This window comes from Meles meles, chromosome 8, assembly GCF_922984935.1.
Source record: "Meles meles chromosome 8, mMelMel3.1 paternal haplotype, whole genome shotgun sequence".
Lineage (NCBI taxonomy): Eukaryota > Metazoa > Chordata > Mammalia > Carnivora > Mustelidae > Meles > Meles meles.
The window spans coordinates 61,807,949-61,833,422 of record NC_060073.1 but is presented as its reverse complement, the minus strand read 5'-3'; the positions used below and the strand labels follow the sequence as shown (position 1 = coordinate 61,833,422).

The 25,474-nt window shown below is 46.5% G+C and overlaps 2 protein-coding genes across 8 annotated transcripts in view; one reads left to right on the top strand and one right to left on the bottom strand.

The window, feature by feature from the left end:
* The window catches only part of LOC123948781, a 62,673-nt gene that overhangs the window by 8,299 nt on the left and 28,900 nt on the right, over positions 1–25,474 (bottom strand). The window lies entirely within an intron of this gene.
* On the top strand, positions 2,015–13,280 carry KCNE3 (potassium voltage-gated channel subfamily E regulatory subunit 3). 7 transcript variants are annotated; one of them, XM_046014802.1, is made up of 4 exons: positions 2,268–2,418; positions 8,004–8,139; positions 10,273–10,390; positions 11,233–13,280. In XM_046014802.1, exon 4 carries the CDS (start codon positions 11,273–11,275, stop codon positions 11,570–11,572), a length of 300 nt encoding a protein of 99 aa, XP_045870758.1. In that variant the 5' UTR covers positions 2,268–2,418; positions 8,004–8,139; positions 10,273–10,390; positions 11,233–11,272; the 3' UTR covers positions 11,573–13,280. The 7 variants fall into 7 exon arrangements, with proteins under 7 accessions (XP_045870762.1, XP_045870758.1, XP_045870757.1 ...); XM_046014803.1 differs by lacking the exon at positions 10,273–10,390 and adding an exon at positions 2,677–2,857 and having other exon boundaries at positions 2,273–2,418; XM_046014805.1 differs by lacking the exon at positions 10,273–10,390 and adding an exon at positions 2,677–2,873 and having other exon boundaries at positions 2,273–2,418.

Sequence of the window (25,474 nt, the reverse complement as noted above, 5' to 3'; positions counted from 1 at the left end):
CTGGCTTCCCTAACAGGGTTTCTGCTCCATCCTCACTCCAGAGAAAGGGAAGTGGAGAACAGGCCTTAAGTTTCTTTCTTTCCTTTTTTTTTAGATTGTATTTATTTATTTGACACAGAGAGAGAGAGAGATCACAAGTAGGCAGAGAGGGAGGCAGAGAGAGGGGTGGTGAAGAAGACTCCCCACTGAGCAGAGAGCATGATGCAGGGCTGGATCCCAGGACCCTGAGATCATGACCTGAGCCGAAGGAAGGCACAGACTTAACCCACTGAGCCACCCAGGTGCCCCAGGCCTTAAGTTTCTGAAGGACAGAAAAGGGGAATAGAAATTAGGCATATATTTTTTGTCTCCAGTGAACACAAGGACTGAGGGTAGAAGTAACTAGGAGGCAGTTTTTGTTAAAATACGAAAACGTCCTAACAATCAGAGCCTTGGCTGCCTTGGAAGCAATGAGCTCCTTGTCACTAAGGGTATACAAGAGAAACTGGATAATATCATGTCAAAATGGAATATAGGGGATGTTTAGGTAAGGGATGTGACCAGATAACTCTGAGTCCTTCCAACTTAGGTTCTATCACTAAATGACTCCAGAATTCTAAGACAGTGTGACTCAAAGACTAGGATTCTAAATCCCTATCTTCAAAGAACTCACAATCTAATAAATGAGGTGGGCAAATAGTTACTTTTGATAACTGTAGTAAATAGTCCTATAGAGGAAATGCAAGGCCCTGGGCAGCAGCCCTACCTGAGCTGGGGCTGGTTCCTCAAGGCTGATCTTAAGAAGCACCGGCATCAGAATCCTTTGGGAATCTTGCTTACTTGCTTTCCTTCTTCCCTCCCTCCCTCCCTTCCTCTATTCCTCCCTCTTTTTTATTTCTTTCCTTTCTTTCTTTTCTTTCCTTCCTCCCTCCCTCCCTCCCTTCCTTTTTCTCCCTCCCTCCTTCTCTTTCTTTCTTTCTCCTCCTCTCTTCCTTCCTTTCTTTGTTCTAATGTTTACGCTCATTCCAGATCTCCTGCATCAGAACCTCTGGAGCCGGACCCAAAAGTCTACTTTACCAGAATGAGCTCTGAGGTGATTTCTAGGCAGACTGAAATTTGATTCCTCATGCCCAGAGTCAGGATGACTTCCTTGAGAGGTGATTAATCAGACTGAGAAAAAGGAGTAGGTGGGTCAAAATATGCAACCACAGAAAAACAGGGAAGTAATGTGTTTTGATAAAGAATAGCAATCTTGTACAGTGTTCTCTCCATGCAGCCGGTCTTTTTAAAATGATAGCACCTCTTAAATATAATCTGAGATTCTGTGATAAGGGTATGTGCCTCAGATCTCCTGGAACAGATCTTTGTTTGCAAGGGAGCAAGAGCTGGCCTCAGTTTACTATTAATTATGCCAAGGTGGGAGGCTGTTGAAAAGGGCTCTGATAAGCACTCCCAACAGAGTCCAAGAGAGGCTGCTCCTGGCCACTGCCCACTCCTGTGCCTACAGCCCCCAGCCCTTATTCCCCGACTGTCCCTGGCTACTTCTCTTTTCTGGAGCCTGCAGTGTCACCAGCAAGAAAGCAATAGTGTGGGGAGGGCCTGGTGGCGGGACAGTGCAGAGTGTTCTGGGGCAGGGACCAGTGGAGGTATGGCTGGACAACAGTCGTCCTGGCATGTGAGAGCTGTTGAGACTTGGAAGGAGGGGACTCTGCTGGGGTGAACGACAGAAAGTGGCACAGTGAATTCTGAGTCGGAGCTCTGCCACTGACTTTTGTGGGGAGTCTGGGCAAGTCCCTTCCCCAGACTGGGCCTCTGCATTCCTGTCTGGAAGAGAGGGTTTGTGTTAGAAGCAGGTGACTTCTCCAGTGACCATCGGCTTTAATATTTTGGATTCTACAATCTCACCCGACCCAACCCACCACCGTACAAAGCATATATGCAGGACCTTGACCCATTTTACAGCGAGGAAGCTGCGACCCAGGGAGGTGCAGTGATTTGCCCAACACCACACAGCCACTTAGGAGCAAAGCCGGATTCCACCGGCACCAACGCTCAGCCTGGCATCTGGGAGATCAGTCTCATGCTGGGGAAGCTGAAGCAAAGTGAGAGGCACTCGGTCTCCGGTCCAGGAAGCAGGCGCTGCAGGGGACGGAAGGGTCGGAGCCCACGCCGCGTGAGGCCAAGTAACTGGGCGGAGGCGCCCGAGGCCAGCCTGGAGAGAAGTGGGTGTGCTGGGGGCCGGGCACGGCCGGGGGAGGAGGCGCCCTGGGGAAGGTTAAAGGGAGCAGAGCGCGGGTCGGGGCGCAGAGCGAGGGGACTCGGGCTGTGTGCGGACAGGTAGACGGAACGCGGAGGGCAGCTGTGCGGGGGCACCGAGGAGCTCAGGGTGCGGGGTCCTACCGAGAGACGGGCGCCCCTCGGAGTCTTGCCGAGAGGCAGGTAAGGCACACTCGCAGGGTCGGGAAGGCTGGACTGCAGCTGGGGGATAGAAATCAGAGGTCTTTCCGCCTCCCTTGGGAACACCGACGGGAGGTGGGAGGCGGCTCCTATACCGAGCGGGACCTCCCCAGAACGGAGCTGCAGGGATCCCAGGGCCCTACGTGGGAGTACCAGGAGTCCAGCTGAAAACCCCGGGGGCTTGCACCAGCACCCGCGGGCCCCGGGACGTTGGCTGGAAAGCTCTTTCCACGTCCACAGATACGCATGCGAACACCGGCGGGGCCGCAGCGAACGCACACGCAGAAACGGCCCTCGGGGACCCCACGCGGTCTTCTTGTTTGGCCAGAGCTGCTTGCTCCGCGGAGGCGACGTGCCCTTTCGCTACTGCATCGTGCCCAGAGCCTCAAGACATCCTCTGTTGCTAATAACAGAGGTCTAGGTTGGGAGTCCGGAGAGTGGGTTCTAGTTTGTAGGTTGTGTAAACCTGTGCAGGTCTCCTACCGGCTGTATGACTTGAACTTTCTTTTCCTGGGTCACCACTTGTAAAATGGTCTTCTTGGTCCTGTTGCCTGCACACTTCGTGGGACATGAGGGGAAAGGAGTCTGGACCTGAAATGCTCTTATCTAGAAAGTAGATGAGTTCAGACAGGCCCTTGTAGGAGGGCCCATAAAGAGTATCTCCTCCTATTCCTCCTCCCCACTCTTCACCAATTTGCATTGGGGAGGCTGAGGCCCAAAGGGGAGATAGCTTGCCCAGGGACACACCAGGAACCTGACAGAAGCAGAATGAACCCAAGTCTCCTCACTTCTAGTGCAAGGCTCTCTCCACTTCACCTATAAAGGTGCATTATAAATGTGTAAGTTCCTCATTATCTCCTAGCATCCATCCTCTTTGCTGGTTCCAAATGGAGGAGATCCCTGCTTGAGACATAGAAACGGCTTTCAGATTTTCTCGACTCCTTAAGATGATAACCAGCAACCTTCTTCATCCCTCACTCACTCCACACATCTCAAAACACATTTCTCTCCATAAACTGAATGGGTGGGTGCTCCAGATACCTACCAAGAGAGAGGTAAGACAAAACCCCAATTTACTGATGGGGGACATGAGACCCAGAATGGAGAAGTGACTTAACAAAGATACATGGCTAGACATGGCCTAATAGGAGCATGTCTCTTGATTCCAGTTCTGGTGTGTTCTCCATCAGCCACAGGACTACTGAATGGTACTGCTAAATGGAAGGGGACTATAGAGCTGATCAGAGTATGAGAAACAAGGAAGGCTTTTTAAAAAAAATTTTTTTTAAAGATTTATTTATTTATTTGAGAGAGAGAGAGAAAACATGAGCAGGAGGGGCAGAGGGAGAGGGAGAAAGAATCTCAAGCAGACTCTGTACTGTGTGCGGAGTCTGAGGGGGGTTCATATGATGAACCTGAGGTTAGGACCTGAGCTGAAACTAAGAGTCAGATGCTTAACCTACTGCACCACCCAGGCGCCCCAGGGAAGGCTCTTGAAGGAGGAAAGTATGTCTGAGAATCAAGAAGAGTTGTAGGAACCTGCTGACTTCTCCCAAGAAAAGAAAGCCAAAGGGAGGAGGGAGGGGCAACATAGGGATGGTTGTTCTTGGTAATCTGGAGGTGGGGTTGGGAAATAGAAAAGGAAATCAGATTGCCCAATAATTCTCTCTTATGCTTCTATAATACTTGGCAGTTTCTTAAAACACCTTTCCCTCTGGTCTGGACCTCTGCCCCCGTCCCCACGTAAGGTAAACAGGGCAGGGATCATTATCCCCATCTCATATATGAGTTACAGAGGAAGTAAATGCAGTGCTGAAGGTCACATAGCCAAGCATACAGCCAAGATTGGAACCATCAAAGGCACACATGAAAGGCAAGATCACAGGCTGGGTGACTGGGAATTGGACTGTGTGTGTGCTATGGGTGGGTGTGTGTGGCCACATCCTGGGTAGGTACACAAAGAGGGTGGCAAAACCACTGCTAGTGTTTTGGGGCCAAGAATGTTTGCCCTTTGGATTCAATGGGGTTCAGGTCCAGGGAACATCTGGGGTTCCAAAGAAGGCTTAGAATTCCTCCTCCCCTGAGTCACTTCTCCACCTAACCAAGATGGCTTCTTTTCTTTGAGTCTCCCCTTTCCCAAACCAAATGGTATCTGTTTCTGCTCTTGAAGTTGCTTTTTAAGTACTTACTATAAACCATTTTCATGAATGTGTATGTGTGTGCTGGATGGGGGATGGTCTAATAAGAAGAGGCATTAATTCATAAGTTCTTGAGTGCCTACTATGTGCTCAGGCCCAGGGAATAAAGAAATGTATGAGGTACAGGTTCTTGCCTCACACCTCACAGCACATAGTTTAACCTACATATTTGTAGGTATCAATACCTACATACACACATACACTTTCAGTACAGCCCAGTGTTCAAATAGGGTTTTATGCAAAGCACTTTAGGAATAGACAAGAGGGAGAGACTAACTGGTTAGGGAGTGGGGAGGGAAGGGGGGGTGTCTCAGAAAGGGTCTACAGAGGTGACATTGAAGCTGTGTCTTGAAGGATAAATAGGAGTTCACGGGAAGATAAAAGAGGAAGGGGACTCCTCTGCCTAAGAAAACAGCATAAACAAAGGCAAGAAGTGTGCAAGTGTAAGGAGTGTTTGGAGAATGGCCTCTAGTTCAGTATCATGTGGCACAGGGTACTGGGAAGAGCTGTGGTGAGATGGGGCTAGAGGCAGGGTCACACCCTAAGAAGCTTAAATGACAATTTGAGGAAGCTAGATTGTCCTCAGGCAACAAGCAACAGGGAACTAAAAGTAGAAAGGTCTGTGGATGGGATACCTGTTTGTGGTCCTGGCTCTACTCCTGGACTGAGGCCTTGCACAGGTGATTTCCTCAAGGTGGGGGTGCTCTACTTTGCTCTGGTTGAATGCAGTTTGTACCAACAACATGATTATTAAGATCCCTTCCAGTCAAATTTTACTCCTGTGTCTCCTTCCAACTCTGTGCTAAGGTCCATTCCTTTAATTCCTCTCCCACTCCACTGCTCCCCAGTCAATGGTGGTGATAAATCCACCTGAGGGACCAATGGCAAAATTGTGTGGTCCCAGGGGTTGTCTTTGGATTCCCTCCTTATCTTCTTTGTGTGAACCCCCTCCCCCCCACCCCACCTTGCCTCTTTACTACATTCCCAGGCACTTAAAACATTCATTCTGAAAGAGTAGCTGAAACAGAACAGTGGGGAACCCAAAAGAACCAATGGTGGAGTTTCTCTTTCCCCAGAGAAACCTGAAGGTTTTCCTAAGATGCCCAATTCATCCTTCAAATCACAGATTTACATCTCCACCCCAACTTGGACACCTGTGAGTTCAAGTCAAGAACTTTAGGGATGGGGCACCTGGCTGGCTCAGCTGGTAAAGCATTCGATCTTGATCTCAGCGTCATGAGTTCAAGCCCCACATTGGGCATAGAGCCTACTTAAAAAAAAAAAAAAAAAAAAAGAATATTCAGGAAGAACCTGTTAACGTGCAGGAAATAGCAACAGGGTATAGAGGAAGAGAGTGCTCCTGGCTTGTCTGGGGGGAACAGGAGTGTGTCTGGAGCAGAAAGGACCACAGGAGATGAGATTATAAAGGAAGGTTAATGCCTCCTCCCACATGACAACCCCCTCCCCACCCCCTGCCACCACAGCCCTTACCAGATTCTTGATTGGTGAGAATATGGAGTTCGAGGACCTGATACCCCAGAACACAAGGAGACTGTGTTCGGTGTGATGCACAACTCAGACGCCAGCGAATGTTACCATTGGTAGTGGAAAAAGCACCCAGACGGCACATGCCCCAAGTCTGGGTTCTCATTGGAGCTCTGCCCTTCACCAGCCCTGCCATTCTGGGCAAATCACCTTCCCTCCTGGGGCTTCCGTTTCCCTGTCCACAAAATGGAGCAGTTGGCCTAGAACCTAGATTCTAAATAATCTTTAAAATCTCTTTCTGTGTGGTCAGTGACTATTCTCTTTCCTTCTTAACTGGCCTATCTTCTGTTTCAAGTTAGGAACTCTCCAGAGCAGAGCTCCATCTCCCACCATTATGAACTTTATAATCAGTGACTTATCTTGATGAGTGCAGCCAAGGAGCACAGAAAGAGGAACAAAATTCTCAGTGAGGCCAACGGCAATCCTTGGACCTAGAGGTGGTGCAAAGAGAATCAACCTGTCCCTTTATCAGCTCTCTGTCTCTCCTGACCCAGCAGGAAGCCCCTGTGCCCAGGCCCTCATTCCTAACCCCACCCAGCACCTACAGTGGCTTCTTTGCCTCTCCTGCCAGAACTACAAACATCCGGGTCTATCCAGAGAGGCTCCTGAAGGAGGATCTGAGGGATGAACGGTTTCATGAACCTCTACTCCACTCAGTGAACCCTGCCTCAGAGCCCCCCATCCTCCACACTGTCCCTCTACCCCCACTTTCTGCACAGAGTCTGCCTCCTTCCCTGGCTACATCACCCAGGTAGATAGACTGTTAAGAGGAGAAACGACAAGTCAACCAATTTGGCTCTCCGTTTATCTAGGCACGAATATTCAGTGCAACTTGGTCCTGGAGCTCAGTTACGTCTTAATCTGTGAGAACAAAGTCGGCAGCCTTCTCTATCTTGTGATTTAGGGGCTCTAGAAAGACCACAAAATGCCTCTTCCACCAAACTGTCCAACCTCCCATAACCTCAGAGTGTGGTTTTTGTGATCTGTACCCTCGTGGGGTGTTAGAGCTGACTTTACCAGATTATGTAGATAAAACCCCTTCATTTTATAAATGGGGACGGAGGTGGAGGCCCAGAAAAGGGAAGTCACATGTCCTACATCACACCAGTAGCCGCTGAACCGAGACAGCTCTTCAGGTTTCCATTTCCTTCACTATAAGATGAAGGAGATTAAGTAGAGGTTAGACCAGATGGACTCTGAAGGTCCTGCCCACCTCTGCTTGGCAGAAATTAAACTGCCTCCCCATCTGTGTCATTTTCTTCTTTAATTGTCACATGAGCTGCCCTACCGATAGCACTGATGCTGTTCACTGTGTTTTACCCAGTCTGTCCAAATAGGTTCACTGGGGACATCACTGTATTGACCCCATGGCTAGCTCCCATTCTGCCCACACACATCATTCCCTTGGGTCTCAGGCTCTTTCAACCTTTCAGAGGCTTCTGCTAAGATACCAATACCCTTGGGAAAAGGAATATTTGAGTCTGCACTATTGGCTAGTCCCTGAGCACCGGTCCACCTGTTAAACCGCAGCTTCTCATAAAGTCACCCAGTAGAGACGCTGCAGGCCCGGAATTGAGGGACAACAATCAGATGTCCCTTGGCCCTGGCACAGTTCCTGTAACTGCTACTCTAGACTGGCCAGACCCAGCTGCCTCAGGGAGGGAAAGGGGAAATGGGAGGGGGTTAGCAACCACACCAAGGCTATTGCACAACACTTGGGGCCCCAGCCTTGGGAGGTCCACCCTGGTTCTGAAGAGTTTTCTGGGCGTCTGATTCCTTCCTTTCCTGCCTTGTCCCCTGCTTTCCAACTCTGGGCCTTCCCAGCTTCCAAAGTCAATACTAAGAACTGAGATGTGTTCAGAGATACCCTGAAGAGGCTGAGGGACTGAGGAGCCCGAGGGCACCCACAGGAAGATTCCTGAAGCTGACTCGGAGCCACAGAGGATCTACCTGTTATTTGGTGAGTCTTCCACGTTCAGGCTGCCCTTCCTCTGCCATATCAGTTAAAAGTACTTTGTAAGGATGTCTAAGAAAACTGGTAACAGGGATTGTTCTGGGAAAGAGGCCTGGACCCCTGGGAACAGGGAGACTTCATCTTCATTGTATGTAGAGTGTCTATGTATTTACTTCTCAAAAATGGAGAATAGGGGCACCTGGGTGGCTCAGTGGGTTAAGCCTCTGCCTTTGGCTCAGGTCATGATACCAGGGCCCTGGGATCGAGCCCCGAATCGGGCTCTCTGCTCAGCGGGAAGCCTGCTCCCCCCACCCTGCCTGCCTCTCTCCCTATCTCTCTCCTGTCAAATAAATAAATAAAAATGTAAAAAAAAAATGGAGAATAGGCTGGGGTGCCTGGGTGGCTCAGGGGGTTAAGCCTCTGCCTTCAGCTCAGGTCATGATCTCAGAGTCCTGGGATTGAGCCCCACATCAGGCTATCTGCTCAGCAGGGAGCCTGCTTCCCCCACTTTCTGCCTGCTGCTCTGCCTACTTGTGATCTCTGTCAAATAAATAAATAAAATCTTAAAAAAAATTTTTTTAAATGGAGAATAGAGTTCAAACGTGCTGTTCTGGAGAAAGGCAGGGCAGGGATGATGTTGTTTTTAATTGTGGCAGGAAAATAATACATAAAATTTACCCCAGTGACCATTTTTAAATATGCAACTCAGTAGTATTAACTTTATATCACTGTGCAACAAATCTCTAGAACTTCTTCATCTTGCAAAACTGAAACTCTGTACCTGTTGAACAACTTCCGATGATAATCATTCTGACAGATGAGGAAACTAAAGCCCACACAGGGCAATAAAGCCATATCTTTCAAAGTGGGCTCCTTCAGGCATCCCATCTGTCTGTTATCTCCCTGTAAAACTGTCCGAGGCCCCTTGTCTTCTACCTGAACTATTTCAAGACCCTTGTCACCAGCCTTCCTGACTCTGTTCTTGCTCCCTCCAATCCACATAGCGGCCAGAGTGTCCTTTGAAAGCACAAATCTTTTATCATTGTATCCCTTTTAAAATACTGCTCCATGGGGCACCTGGATGGCTCAGTGGGTTAGAGCCTCTGCCTCTGGCTCAGGTCATGATCCCAGGGTCCTGGGATGGAGCCCCGCATCCGCATGGGGCTCTCTGCTCAGCCGGGAGCCTGCTTCCCTTCCTCTCTCTCTGCCTACTTGTGATCTCTGTCTGTCAAATAAATAAAATCTTTAAAAAAATAAAATAAAATAAAATACTGCTCCATGGCTCTTCCCTAGCTACAGGATAAAGTTCCAACTCTGTAGCCTGGCACTCAAGGCTGTCAAGAAGGTCATGACCTTCTTCAGGGCAGCGTCTCTATCCCATGTCCCATCTCATCCTTCCACACATCTTACACTCCAACCTCTTTATGTTATTTTCTCTTCTTCTAAACATTTCTTTTTATCATTCTTGTTCACCTCTTTGCTTTTCTTACCTTCTCTACTTCCAAAAAACCCTTCAATGTCCAGTTCAGATGCCTCTGTCACTGTGACACTCTCTGAGCCCTGATCAGAATTTGTCCCTTCTTTCTCTAAGCCCCAGTAGTCCCTGGTTAGTTCCCTGCAGTACAGATCACCTGGCAATGTGTCCCTAACTGCAGAGACCGGGTCTGAGCTTCCCTAAGCTCCCGGCATGAGGCTTGCCCAAGAGTGGGTCTCCGTAAATGATGACTGGCTGAATGATCAGTTGAGCCATTAATTTATTGTGCTGCTGTTAACTTCCCATAGGCTGATATGAGGGAAGCAGAAGGCAGAAATTTCTTACCTGACAAGTGGGGTGGTAGATGAGAATCTTTGCCTCCTGGATCTTAAGTCCATGAGCCCTTGTTATCTTCCCTTCCTCCATCCAGACAAGGTAGTCCAAGCACCAAATCGCAGGGAGCCCCAAAGGCCTTTCATGAAAGGTATGACAGTCCTGGATGATTGCAGTATTTTTTAGATTCTTTGCTCCCAACTTCTATATTCATAGAGTTGTTCATAAATACTGATTAGTATTTAAGGATACTAATACTGTAATCTTCTGGGGAAGAGACCATATGGTTAAGAGTCAAGTTTGTTAACTAGTTGACTGACAACTCTGCCTAGATACAGGAGGGCTTTGGAACTGGTCAGTGAACTCTGAGTGTTTGGCCTATGGAGAAGTCCCTGAAGTAGCCATCTTTACTGGAGCCCGCTGAGGGAAGAACACCCAGCCAGTCACAAGGTAGACTCTGGGGAAGCACAACACCCAGCCAGTTTCAGGGTAGTCCCCTAGACTTGAGGGAGAGACTCAGTCCTGCTGACCAGGAGCATGTGGTCTGCTTATCAATAACAAGAAAATAGCCACACATTGCCTTATCTGTAATTGCTGGCCAAAAGGGAAGGCTGCGCTGGTAAAACTTGCGGAGTATGGTTAAGGGGTAGGGAGCACTCAGGGCACCTGGTTGGCTCAATTGGTTAATCTGCCTTTGGCTCGGTCATGATCTCAGAGTGCTGGGATCAAGCCCCACGTTGTGCTCCCTGCTTCTCCTCTGCCTCTTGCCCCCTCTCATGTTCTCTTTCTCTCAAATAAATAAATAAAATCTTTTAAAAAGGTCGGGGGGTGGGGTAGGGAGCACCATTGAAATCTTCCAGAAAGAAGTGAGCGTGGATCCTTGCTTAGAGGGAATGACATAGTTTTTCAACACAAGGCTGTCTTTGGATATTTTTTATACTATAGACTAAAAATCTCTGAGAGAAAGGAGAAGAAACATTTCTATGATTTATAGAATCAAAAAAAAAAAAAAGATTCATATGGGTTACAGTGGTCAAGGAAGGCTTTATTCCACAAGTATATACTGAGCATCTGCCGAGTGCTGTCTTAAGTGCTTGTATAAAGCAGTTAGTAGAGCAGACATGCTCCTTGCCTTCATCGACCTTACTTACCATCTAGTGGAGAAGACAGACAAGTAAACAAGTAGGTAGAATAAACTGTGACGTTGGGATTTTAGCTGGGTCTGAAGGGGTCGGGAGGCAATGCAAGCCACAGGTGACAGAAGCCATCTCTCTCTTTTCTGTCACCAACAGAGCATCCTCCAGTTCTTTGCCCATTTGGATCCCTGTTGCTATGGAGACCACCAACGGGACCGAGACCTGGTATGAGAGCCTGCACGCAGTGCTGAAGGCTCTAAATGCCACTATTCACAGCAACTTGCTCTGCCGGACAGGGCCAGACAGCCTGCCTGAGGGGCGGAGGGCCAACCTACCTGGCCGTGATGACAACTCCTACATGTACATTCTCTTCGTCATGTTTCTATTCGCTGCCACTGTGGGCAGCCTCATCCTGGGATATACCCGCTCCCGCAAAGTGGACAAGCGCAGTGACCCCTACCACGTGTACATCAAGAACCGTGTGTCTATGATCTGAGGCTAGGGGGCCGGGAAGGGCAGCATATCAAGACACCAGAACTCAGTTATGGACCACATCAGGCCTCAGTGTCCCCATCTGTAAGATCAACGAGAAACAGTCCTAATGGAGGTCATCATTAAGGTGGTAGGAGAAGGGCTGGCACACCTGGGCCTTGTGGATTAAGATTTCTTTTCCCCCAGTAAGGGTAGATTTTATAGACAATGGGAGCCCCATGAACAAATATATAGAAGTAGCAAAAGATAATAACCAATAATTGGCCCAGTGGCTGGAGTACTGGGGGTTAGGGGCTACAGGCTGGGGGAAGGAGAAAAGGAAGTTGTAGCAAAGGGAGATGAAACAAGAAGATGCACTGAGGACACATTTTTAAAAAAAAGATTTTGTGTATTTGAAAGAGAGGCAGAGACAGAGCACACGCAGGGGGAGGGACAGAGAGGGGAGGGAAGAAGCAGGCTCCTCACTGAGCAGGGAGCCTGACCCGGGCTGGATCCCAGAACCCTGAGATCATGACCCCAGCCAAAAGCAGACGTTTACCTGACTTAGCCACCCAGGCGCTCCTGAGGACACATTTCTTGATGTGTTATCTTCAACGACCATGAAAAGCAGCAGTGATTACTGCATCACAGATAAGAATCTGAGTAAGGTGACTTACTTATATTTGTTCACATTTTATGTGTTCCAGGATATTTAACGTTTGTGATTTTACCCCCTGTGAGGGAAGCAAAGTATGTACAATTCTGGCCATTTGGGCAAGAGCAGGACCATAGGACTGGAACCTAGGAACTCTGGTTTCCTTGCCTACTGCTTTTCAAAACTGCGCCACCCAGGACAGGATTCAGGCCTGAAACGTCTACAATTCTGGGGGCCCTCCTTAAGAAAAATAATTCGAAAACATCCTGCTTTTGCAAATGACAAACACCCATCACCATGTGGATACATGACTAAAACCCCTCCTAAGATCCCAAGCAGTGACGTGCTTTAGCTCCATGGGTCATGTGCCTCTCCGGCCGTGTGGCGGCGCCCTTCCCAGCCACATCTCCAGTCATTCCCTCTTCTGATTTGATGAAGTTCTGTGAGAAGTTTTCTGATATCAAATTGAAATCTTCTAGAAGATTACCAAATTAAAAGGAGGTTATGCAAGGCAGGTATCCATCTGGTTCAGTGGAAGGATTCTGGTACGTGAACGAGCTGGTTATTATCTCTCTCTTTGATCCTTTTCCCTCTTCTGCAATGGAATAGTTAAGACTTGAACGTCTCTAAGGGCTCTACCAGTTCTGACATTCTGGGCTTCACAGCTATTGGGTTAAATCATAAAATTGTGTTTGTAAGTCAAAAAGCAGCCGTCGGTAGTTTTCCTATGGTTCAATCTCATATGTGCAATGTGGCGAGTGAATCTTTTACAAGCCACAAATCCCAGGCTGGGACCTCCCACTGTTCTGTTTGATTCTATTTAAGGGATCTACATAGGTTCTCCAGAAGGCCTATTGAAACATACATATTTGTATATAGCAAAAACTCTGAAAGAATATTTTAATTGCCATTATCTCTGAAGAGAAGGACTGTGGGTGATTTCCCCTTTCTACTTAAAAAATTTATGTAATACTTGATTTATTTGACCATAAGTATGTTGCTTGTACAATAAGGGGAGGGGGAAGGTACTTCCACTTTGAAAAAATAAAAATAAATGCCTATGTGTTTCTTGAACGAAGGATCACAGAACAAATTCACTCCCATGAGCAGTTAGTTGTGTTTTCTCCCCATAAAATCTGTGCTGAGCTCCCTGTGTGCTCAAGCCTTTCCTCAGCTCTTCTTGAGGGAGAAGGTGAAGACCTACTTCAGAAGATTTGACAAATGGGAAGACAACAGATTCAGAAATCTCCAATTGAATGGGACTTTAGAGAACACCCAGCCGAAACTCCCAAATAAAACAGGAAATGCAATCAAGCATAGGAATGGTCCTAGGAGGGTTTTAAGAAAAGAGATCAAGTAGATTTAGAGGACTCAGAGAAAGGTAGAATTTGAACTGGGCTTTAAAAGAGGACTGATTTAAATGGGCCAAGTGAAAAAAGAGAACAAGACAAAGGAAGCTTGGGGGTAGAAATACGGTGAAACCACACCTTTTTTTTTTTTTTTAAGATTTAATTTATTTTCTTGACAGAGATCACAAGTAGGCAGAGAGACAGGCAGAGACGGGGGGGGGGGGGGGAAGCAGGCCCCCCGCCGAGCAGAGAGCCCCACGGGGCTCGATCCACCATGACCCGAGCCAAAGGCAGAGGCCCTAACCCACCCAGCCATCCAGGCGCCCCGAAACCACACTTAAAGATAGTGGTTGGCTGGGAAATTGAGCAGGAAGCAGGCCGACTGTGGCATCTCTGGGACTTCAGTGTGCCTACCCATGGAAGTGGCTCCCCTTCACACAGTCCTTACACTTACAGGGATGAATAATAAGATAATAGAAATTCTGCTTGTAAGTTGCAGAAATTAATGTATATTAGCATTGAACACAAGTTCAAAAGAAGAGCTACTGACATCTGGGCAACTCCAGGGCCCAGAGTTACTTATTGGTCTGAATTCACAAAGTAGGGGCTCAATCTACCTCAGTACTCACGCCCCAGTTCTACCCAACACCAACTGTCTGGAGTTCAGTGGCCCTTCCTCTTCGGAGCCCAAGATCTTTTATCTGCACCAGTTCTGCCCTCTGCTGGCCAGATCCCAGCACAACATGTTAAGCCCTCAAAGCAAAACTTCAGGAAGCACTCATTCAACGAATATTTTTGGAGGGCCTACTATGTGCCAAGCACGCATCTCGGCACTCTGGGGATTCATAAGTAAAAAAGATCAAAGAAACCCCTGCCCTAACACTTTCGAGCATTTACTATATGTCAGCTAGTGGTATAAGCATTTTTACATTAATTCATTTAGCTCTGAATACCTTTATAACAACCATAATTAGTAGGTATCCCTTACAATTACTTCAGTAGAGCCCACCAGTTCTCCATCTAACTGCCACACCACCTTTAACCCAATTTTGGCACCACTGCACACCCAACCCAGGGTGTGGATCTGAATAGTCCCCAGAAATGAATGGGAAAGTGATCTGGGGAAATGATAGCAGAATACTGATGCCGATAGCTTGAGGCTGGGTTCCCTAGAAAGAGAGTCGGAGACAGGCGTTTATTGACTGGGCAGGTTTCAGGAAAAACCTGCAAGGGAGAAAGGACGAAGTGTGTCTCAGGTCATGTCTAGCCCTGGTCTGATCAATAGGGAACCGGTCTACATGGCTGGGGCACAAACTGCACAGCAGGGTTATACCCCATTGAAGCCAGGGTCTGGTCTTTTATGTCCCTATATCAGCAAGGCACTGATTATGAGCCACTCTGATGGGGAGAGGGGACAAGGGGAGGGTTGTAAGGAAGATCTCATCAGCTGAGAGAAATTCTCTGGAGACAAGTGGCGCATGTGAGCTTACAGCAGGCTAGCACAGTGGAAGAAAGCTAAGCAAGAAAGTTATCTTGGTTGGAGGTTTGCAACAGCCTGAGTCCTCGGGAAGGTTCTGAAGCTCAGTATTCATCACAGAATTTTCTATCATTTCTATTTCGCTATCATTTTCTGCTCCATGTCACGCATCATTGGCTGCTGGCTGCCAGAGGGAGCACTTGACCTCCCAGGGATGCTCACATTTGGCTGACACCAAATCTCTGGAGAAGGGAGCAGCTCCAAACTGATGGCAGCAACACCCACAGCAGCTCGGGAAGGGGGCCTCTTTGGGCTCCATCAGTGTGCTACTGGGGAGGGAGCAGAAGCAAAGGAGTCACCTCTTAGGATCTCCTTCTGTTAAACAGACAAGAAGCACACACCAAATAACAAAACAAAGTAACACCAAACAGCACCACATGGGAAACAGGGTAGTTTACAAGAAAACATGGGGAACAGATATTATAAGTGATGGTCAAGAAGAGGAGAGAGAAATATTGGTGGATGTTTCCTGGAGATTTGAAGAAGGATTTGAAGAACTATAAGGATTTGATTAGGAGGTCGAATTTAGTATGATCCAAGGCAGCATTTCCAGTAGGTGGATGGCTGTGCTCTACTCAGTCATTCAGGGAATAAGGATAATGACTGCCATGTTCAACAGGTAGCTTCCAAGTGCACTCTGCCTGGAGCATTTCTAGATAGAGAGGAGAGAGAAAGAACAGAATTCCAGAGCCACAGATTTACTCTTACACAAGCAAGGCAAAAGCTGCCTATATCCCTTCTGCTCACAACCGCTGATAAGGGCTTAGTAAATGACCACAACTGGCTGCAAGGAGAGCCAGCAAATGAAGTTTCTATCTGGGCAGTCATATCCCAGCCGAATCTCTATGGAAGGGATGAATGGGTTTTGGAGGACAGCTAATGGTCTTCACCCTACTTTCCCCATTCTTTCCCCCAGGACTGGCCTTGAAAAACAACAACAACAAGAAAACACATACAGCTTTGTCCAGGAGAAAGAAGTGGTGGTACTCTGATTTGATCATGTTTTGGGGGGTGGGGGTTGGGGGTTTGGAGCCTTGTGGGTATAATTAAGCCTGTCCTGGCAATGTGACTTTTGCTCATTTTTTTCTGGCATTGGTGAGTCTTGTCTCATCTCTCCCTGGAACGGTAATGTCCAAGATATTGGTTTAGGCATAAGGGAAATAGACCAAGCAAGGCTTTCGGCCAACCTCATATAGGAGAAAGAATCCTCTTTCAGGTGTCACTAAGAAACCAAGAATATGATCTGCCCGGATGAAATCAGAGAACCCATCTGTGGCAGTGGTTAAACTCTGACAGAGAATGAGCTCCTGGGGAGCAGGAAAGTCAGAAGTTAGTGATCAGGAAAGAAAAAGGGAAGAAAACTAGTTTTCAATGAGCAAACAGCCTCTGCTAGGCACTATGCTGGGAATTTCCATGTTACTTTATTTCACCTTTTCAAACGCTCTTAACTTTTTATTACTTTTATTTTTTTTATTACTTTTATTTTTTTTTAAAGATTTTATTTATTTTATTTGACAGACAGAGATCACAAGTAGGCAGAGGCAGGCGGAGAGAGAGGAAGGAAAGCAGGCTCCCTGCTGAGCAGAGAGCCTGATGCGGGGCTCTAGCCCAGGACTCTGGGATCACGACTTGAGCCAAAGGCAGAGGCTTTAACCCACTGAGCCACCCAGGCGCCCCTTAACTTTTTTTAAACCACCATTTCATGATGAGGAAACAGAAGCTCAGAGGTGAAATAGCTTCTTTAACATTCACTTAATACATGAGACTGTCTAGATGTTAACACCAATTCACCCACATTCAAAGCCCATGTTTTTCCCCACTGTATGTAGCTGGTTCCTTTGAGAGTCACATTAGATGGCTTTCTTATATCTAAACCTCCTAATCCCCCAACAGACTGTGACCGGCCTCTCTGTTCTCCTTCAGGGAATAAATAGGGCAGTCACAATCTCATCCCTGCCCAGCACCTTCCATCCCCAACTAAGATGCCACAAAGAGAAGAGAGGACGTTGTCACAATTCTGTGGGAATAATAAGCCAATTGGGACAGCTCTTGGGTGAGGGTACCTGAGTCCCATGGCACTGACTCTGAACACTGGAGACAAGAGGAACAGAGAGACCAGCCACAGCATCTGCTGGGAGATTAGAAGAATTTAATCTCAAGAAAGCATCTAATGTGAATCACTGCTGCACCTCCCTTAGTCAGAGCGAGGATGGTATTATTTAAGCACATCAGGAAAGAGCTCTGTGGAACAGCTACAGGCTTACATTTCTGCTCTTGATTTATCATTTATTCATTCGTTCAACAAATATTTATTAAGTGCCTAGATGAAGGCAATGTGTTTGATTCTAAGAACACAGCAGCAAATATGGTAGGCATGGTTCCTGCCTTCATGGAGGCAAGAATTAGCTCTCTCGGGGCGCCTGGGTGGCTCAGTGGATTGAGCCACTGCCTTCGGCTCAGGTCATGATCTCAGGGTCCTGGGATCGAGCCCCGCATCGGGCTTTCTGCTCCGCAGGGAGCCTGCTTCCTTCTTTCTCTCTGCCTGCCTCTCTGCCTGCTTGTGATCCCTCTCTCTGTCAAATAAATAAATAAAAATCTTAAAAAAAAAAAAAAAGAATTAGCTCTCTCACTTCAGTTTTCCTGCCTATAAAAATGTTCTCTTTCTATGAAGCTTTACATTGACCCCATCTATGCCCCTCCTCCACATAAAGTGAGGCTTCTTTCACTCATCGCACTGCCCTGTTTATGGTTCTATAGTTCGTACCACATTGTACTCTCTTGGCATGTCTTTTCCCTTCCTAGAAACAATGCAAAGGCACAGGCAGGGACCACATCTAATGTATCTCTATGCCTCCATGAACCAAGAGAAAGCTTGGCACAAAGTAGATGCTCAATAAATTAGAGAACAAATCAACGTCATGATGAGTATTGTGTTATATAATCTCTCACGTGTGTTGTGCTTCCAGTCTTTCAAACTATTTTTGTCTCCATTTTCTCATTTGGTTTAGAGAGTTTGGTTCAGTGGATTCAATTTAAAGTGGATGTGAGAGCACTTTGTAAAATGTAAATGAAGCATTGCTGTTGAACTCTCTTCCTAGCCCTGAGGCTACGGTAACTTAGGTGTCATCCTTAAGATCATGCAACAGCAGTCTGTGCTAGAATCTGTGACTCTTGACTTTTCGTTTCTGGGCTTTCCCTCCACACATCAAGGGAAAACTGATAAAAGAGAGGAACAAAGTGCTCAGGGAGCCCATGAACGTGAATGCAAACTCCCAGGAGTGGATACGGTGGTGTTCTGCCCAGATCTTTCAAATCACCCAGCTGCTGGGAATGTGAGCTGCTGACGGCTCCCGGCTTCGTCCTTCACTGTATGCTGTCCTGGGTCACAGCTAGCTATTTCATCCAAGGCTAGGACCTCTCCTGGAGGTGGCTGACAACTAATGACAGACTGATGCAGGGATACAAAGTTCTGGGTTCCATGGCATCAATTTGGGAAGAGTCAGGTGCCATCTCAACTCCAGAACTCCTGTTAGGATCAGTGGAGGCTTCAGCTGCAACCATATTGGGAGATAGCTTCTCCCTCTGCCCACTCCTGCTTCCTCACTTCTTTACTGGGGTACTCACCTCCAAACCTGCATGCCACTCTCCATCTCGGTCTGTTTCCAAAGGAACCAATATTTCCCTCAAGATCTGTGCCCCAGTTCTGAGCCAGTAATGATAGAGGGATGGGAGAACAGAATATAGATGGAGGCAGTTAGTGGTTCTAACAAAACCGAAAAGACAAGACAGTGATGGAGACTAGAGAAAACAGCGTTATGTTCATTGAATATGAACGGGCCACTAGAGGGCCCAGCACGACAGGTCTAGAGTGTGGAGGCCGGGAAAAACAAGGCTGTACCCACCTCGAGTCTAGCCCTGACGTAAGTACAGCCATCTTGACAAAGCAAAAGCTGGCACCTTGCACCCCCCTCTCCACCCGCTCCCCTCCCCTCAGTAGTATGTGTAAACAAATAGTTAACTTGTAGAAATCACAATCCTGCAAGACAGGAGTCTACCTCGGTTTACAAAGGTCCCAGTGCTGGGGCACCTGGGTGGCTCAGTGGGTTAAAGCCTCTGAGTTCGGCTCGGGTCACCATCCCAGAGTCCTGGGATCAAGCCCCACTTCGGGCTCTCTGCTCAGTGAGGAGCCTGCTTACCCCTTCTCTCTCTGCCTGCCTCTCTGCCTACTTGTGATCTCTCTCTATGTGTCAAATAAATGGATAAAATCTTAAAAAAAAAAAAAAGTCCCAGTGCAAAAGCTCACTAACAAGGACACTTGATAGGAAAAATGTAAAACTTTATCTCTAAACCTCCAAGATAGTGTCAGCGATCATTCCCACACATAAAGGGTCTCACAAGAAGATTTTTATTATTAATAATGAATAACCTTTTCCCCAGACAACAGCCAGCCCCTCAAGGTTCTGGAGACCTCGCTTCCAAAATTCCTTAGAGACTTACATCATCCATAACCCCCTTTGTCCTCACCCACTGCTGAGTCCACCCCTGCCTTTAAAACCTCTGCCTTTAAAAACTCTGACTATAATCTGGCTCAGGGTCCAAGTCCTTACTCCGCTGCATCGGGTATATACTTGGGCCCAAGCTTAAGCTTGTCACCTCAGGGTCCAATTCCGTACTCTGTTGCGTCGGGTACACTTGGACCCAAGCTTAAGCTTGCCAAATAAACCCTCGTGTGATTACATCAGTGTTGGCTCCTTGGTGGTCTCTCAGACGCGAAAACTCGGGCACAACATAGAGCTCTGTTGCTACATTGGAGCAAAATTCTAATTTTGCTCTTCATTTGGCAGACACCTAGCATAACTGCGTGCACTAGGGGAAAACGTTTTCCCGATGACCCAGCACTTTCTGTCCTTTTACCTGTTCCATGGACACCAGTGTCCTAACCTGCTGTAACACCCTATTACCAAGCCCTCTAAAATACAAACACCACTACATATAAATGTACTCCTACAAATCAAGGCTTCCAAAGCCTGTGTTTTTTCCACCCACTGCTCATTGTTCCCAAGGAGTTCAGAAGATCTGAAATATGGAATTCCAAACAGTTGGTTGTGAAAATTCTCACCCAGAAATGGGGAGAATCAGCAACATATTCTGTCTAGTGCTGTCCTTTCCCCAAACCCTTTACTTCCCCAGTTTGCAGTAAAGATAAGACATGCAGGCTTCAGTGTGAAATACAGTGGCCAAGGGCGAAATAGCTTACAGGAGTCTTCCCAGAAGATGAAAAAGTTTGAGAACATGGTGTAATTGAATGAATTAATCAGTTAATTTTTTTTCTGCCATGGACTTAGTAAAAAGACATAGAAAATTTTCCTTTGTACTCTTTTTGGAAAGACAGTCCTTTGTAGGTTGGGAGGCTTTCTTTACCTCAGGGGAACGCATTTAGAGGTCCCTGTTTCCAACCCATACGTTCTTTTTTTTTTTTTAAGATTTTATTTATTTATTTGATGGAGAGAGAGATAGCAAGAGCAGGAACACAAGCAAGGGAGTGGGAGAGGGAGAAGCAGGCTTCCTGCAGAGCCAGGAACCCGATGTAGGGCTTGAACCCAGGACCCTGGGATCCAACCTGAGCCAAAGGTAGATGCTTAATGACTGAGCCACCCAGGTGCCCCCAACCTGTACATTCATGAAGGGACAAAGCTGGATTGTTTGGGAGGGGGAAGCAAGCCTTGCTTGGAGGATAGAGGGGTGGTAGGGATCCATACTTGGCTCTCTACCAGTATCTCTACAGTGATGACTACAAGGACACCTGGGGAATGAACACCAAGCCATGGCTTTGGGAGCCATGCAGGAGCTCTTGGTGGCCAGGTATAGAACACGAGTAGATGCCTTGAGCAACTGGGCCAGATACATCTGACTACAACACACCTGCTTGGACAATGAGCTACGACAACAATGGGCTGAACACAGCTGCCCACGTTTCCCACGTTGGGTAAGCCTTGAGGTTTTTTGAATCCTAATGAAAGCTCTGAAATGTTATGTCCCACCAACTTGGTAAGTGAGAGTGAAGCTAAATTTAATTTGATTTGAATTTGAGAAATTAAAATTTGATTTGATTTAGAAAAAAGTAAAGAAATCTAATGTTCTTTCATTTGTTATCGAACAAATCAAAGGTGTTCTAAAAATTTGGTGTTCTCCTTCAGCTCAGGTCATTATCTCAGGGTCCTGGGATCAAGCCCCGCATTGGGCTGTCTGCTCAGCGGGAGCCTGCTTCCTCCCTCTCTCTCTCTGCCTACTTCTCTGCCTACTTGCGATCTGATCTCTCTCTCTGTCAAATAAATAAATAAAATCTCTAAAAAAAAAAGTTGGTATTCTGATATCACAACAGCAAATCTAGTGTGGTTAATAAAAAGGTTAATAAAAAGATAGTAATAATCTTTTGAGAGATTACCATGTGTTAAGCAATGCATTATTTCATTGAATCCTCACAATAACTTAAGAGGCAGACTGAGACACAGAAGTACAGCCCTAGGTCACATGGCTAGTAAATGGCAGAACCAGGTTTGTTGGACTCCATGTCTGTCTAACTTCTACAACCACTCATTCCCTGCCACCCAGCCATGCGTTCACTGACATCTGGTCCATCACGCCCTAATTCAGTTAGCCAGACAGTCCCTCAGACAACAAATGGTATTAATGCAGTTCTTCTGTTATTGGAAGATCGAGATAGAGCTACTGGTCGGAAGAACAAAAGAATCTTAGAATTTCAGAATGTTTGCCCTGGCAGCTGGTCTAGTGGGAAAAGCAAGAGCATTAGAGCCCAGTGGACTAGCTGGGAAACCTGGCTCTGCTGGTCCCTCCTCACGTGAACTTGAGTAATTTATTTGACCTCTTTCAACCTCAGCTTCCATATCTGTGTATCACAAATAGTAATACACACACATTCTCACTAGACTGATGTGAAATTGAGAGGTTAAGTATTAGAGATAATCTCTCTTTCTCTTTCTAAATGCACACACACCCTCACAGGATCAGCTACATAATTTATGGGGCCCAATGCAGAAAAAAAACACAGAGCTCCTTATTAAAATATTATGAAGAATTTCAAGATGGTGAGAGCAGATGGTGACGGCTGATTAAACCAACCATGGGGCCCTTCTAAGGTCAGGACCCTGATGGCATGCCAGTGTGTGGCACAGAGTCAGTGTGCGATAAACAGTAGTCCTTTGTTTCTCTCTAGATCACTGATTTCAAACCTCTCCTTTCACAGATGAGGAAACTGAAGTCCAAATATGATGAAAAATGCAAGTTGGTGGTAGAGCCAGGACCACAACCCAGACCTTCTCTGTTCCCAGTCAGTAGTCTTTACCTTAGCATTTCACAAGTGTGTTCTGTATGGTAATAGATATTCCATGAATAAAAGTTTCCATCAGTTTTGCAAAATATTGCAAATTGCAAAATATTGCAAAATTTTGCAAAATATTGGATTAAGGTTAAATAGACATCTTTTGCAGAGCTGTTCAGGGACTTTTCTATGAGCAACATTAGTCTCCAAGACAAGGATATAATATGGAACATTCTCCCAAAGTACTGATATGGAATCCCTTCTCAAGAGCATATTAGAACTCTTTTGGAAATGCTGTTCAAAACAGTGCTGCAGAACAGTGGAAGTTTCCATGATTTTGATCTGTGGGGTGTGGTCGTTATTATTCTAAATTAGAAACAAATATATTCCTTCCATTAGGCTTTTCTGTCGGCATCTCTGCCCCGGCTGATTTGTGAGCCTGAGGATATAAAAATAATGAAAACCACACTCCAGGAAGAGCATATTTGTTTAAAGTCACCCAGTTGCATTCAAAAGGCACATCAACTCTGCCTCTCTCGCAGGAGCAGGAACACACGGACAAAACATACACCATGACCCCAAAATTCTTTCCATTCTGAGTAATCTGCTCACAGCCACCACATTATAAAAGTAACAGCTAAAGTCCCATATGACCATACACAAGAAACCGGAAGTCATGATTCTGTCTTAGCCCCTCCAGCTATTAGCCATTTGACCTAGATGGTTAATTCATCTCCTCATCCTCTTGCTTTTATTGAAAACCTTCTTGTGTCAAATAGAGTTCTCCCTTCCTTGACCTACCACACATTTATATTTTGTCTGTAGCACTCCTTCCCCTCCCCCAGGCATTTGGGAATTTCTCCGAAACACAGTTTGAGAATTAGCAGCCTAGATGATCTCTGTAGTCCTCTCCGCTCTGCTACTCTACGATTCAAATTTGGTTGTAGTTTTACAAGCTCTTGCCTCTACCTCTTGACAAAGTTACCCTAGCTCCTTGAGAAATGTTCCTCTTAGTTTTTGGGAGACCCAGAGAGTGATTCTCACATGCCTGGTGACATTGACCCTTCAGGAGCCTACAGTACAGAGAACCCATTACATGGATTGTGCAGAGGAGAGACTACTTTTCTCCCCTTATCATGCTATACTTCATCACGTGGGCTTCCAATAAGTATTATTTATGCCCTTCAACTCAAAGTTCTAGTAAAGCAGCTTTTCTATATTTTGCTGATTCCTCCTCGCCCCTGTTCCTCTCCATAAATTACTAAGCTTGGGCCAATGGTGGGGGCACAGATGTAGGGCTGCATCAAGGCCAGGAAACCAGTCCATGATATGCTGAACTTAGACTCACTCCTCTTTAATTCTGAAGAGTCCATTCTGGACCCACATTGTCTATCTCCTCACTTTCCTCAGGATAAGCTACCTCCCAGGAGAGACCTAAAGCCCCCATAAAAAAATAGACTTTTGGAAAGTTGGACCAACTAGCAGACCCCCTGATGAGCAGGGAGCCCAATGGAGGGCTCAGGTCAGGACCCTGGGACCATGACCTGGGCCTAAGGCAGACACTCAATTGACTGAGCCACCCAGGTGCCCCTCCAACAGGCATGTTTTTTTTGTTTGTTTTTTTTTTTAAGATTTTATTCATTTTCTACAGAGAGAGAGAGAGAGAGATCACAAGTAGGCAGAGAGACAGGGGGAAGCAGGCTCCCTGCTAAGCAGAGAGCCCGATGCGGGGCTTGATCCCAGAACCCTGAGATCATGACCTGAGCCGAAGGCAGAGGCTTAACCCACTGAGCCACCCAGGTGCCCCCAACAGGCATGTTTTAATAGCCTCTATTGCGTATTAATACTATGTCAAGCTTAGTACAAAAGAGAAAAATCCCTTAGGGAGCTCAAGGCAGGTTAGCAATAAAATATCCCTCACCCGCGGGTAGCTCCAAGGAGACCTGAAGATTTTCCTCATGCTAATCACTGGATGCTCCAAGGACAAAGGAGCTTTTAGTTGAATTGGCCTTGGAAGTTACCAGAGAGACCTTGAAACTGATCTGGCAGCCTACCGGGTGGCACAAGGGCATGCTCCACCCCCAGAAGCCTGCCAGCCAAGATTCAGGATTCACCGAGAGGCAGGCCCAACACCTGTTGCCGCTCCTGGATCGGACTCAAAATTTGAGAGAGACAAGGGAGGGAATAGGAAGGAACTGGGAAAAAGGGATTTATAGCTAGAAAGATAAGACAGTGGGCTTTCCAGAACCATGCCAAAATTCATCCCAACCTAATCAACTGGCAAGAGAAATAGCGTCAGTGGTGGAAAGAACACCAGGCCTGACATCTAAACTCTGTCTCTAACACCCTGGCTGACCTTTGTCATTCAATGCCCCCTTGGGCCTCTGCTCTTTAGCTGTGATCTGCAGAACTAGGCCAGACATTCTTTAATGTTCCTCCATTTGAATAGTCTAAGATTTTAACAGCTTCCCGGAATTGATCTTGGAAGAGTCTGCAGAGAGTCATGAAATGGAGGGAGTATAGAATGAAAAAATTTCCAATGAACCCAGGAATAATATAATATAATATGATATGATATGATATGATATATATGATATAATATTATATTATAATTAACATAAGACAATATAACAAGCATTATGATAAGCAGTAGAGTGTAGGAATGGGGGGAGTAGGAACATCTCTAAAGCGGAGCTAAATTCATGATCAAGACATCCAGAGCATCGAAATGTGACTCTGTTCTATCTTTATATAGAGGTGCAGATGATCTGGGAAGGAAAATAGTTCCTCTGCCAGCTGGTTCTAAAATATCTAATATTCATATACATTCCAGCAATCACATGGACCCCCAAGGTTACCAAAGCTAGGAAGATGGAGCTGTCCGTGACCTTTACTGAATCCTTCCATTTTCTCTTATAAAAACAAGCCATCTCTACTTCCTTTTAAGTCTGAGTTTGCTGTTTATGTTCACTTAGATGAGAATGCTGGGGTGGGGGAGGCATACTGCGGGATTGCTATCAGGTTCAATATTTCAGGATTCTCAGAGC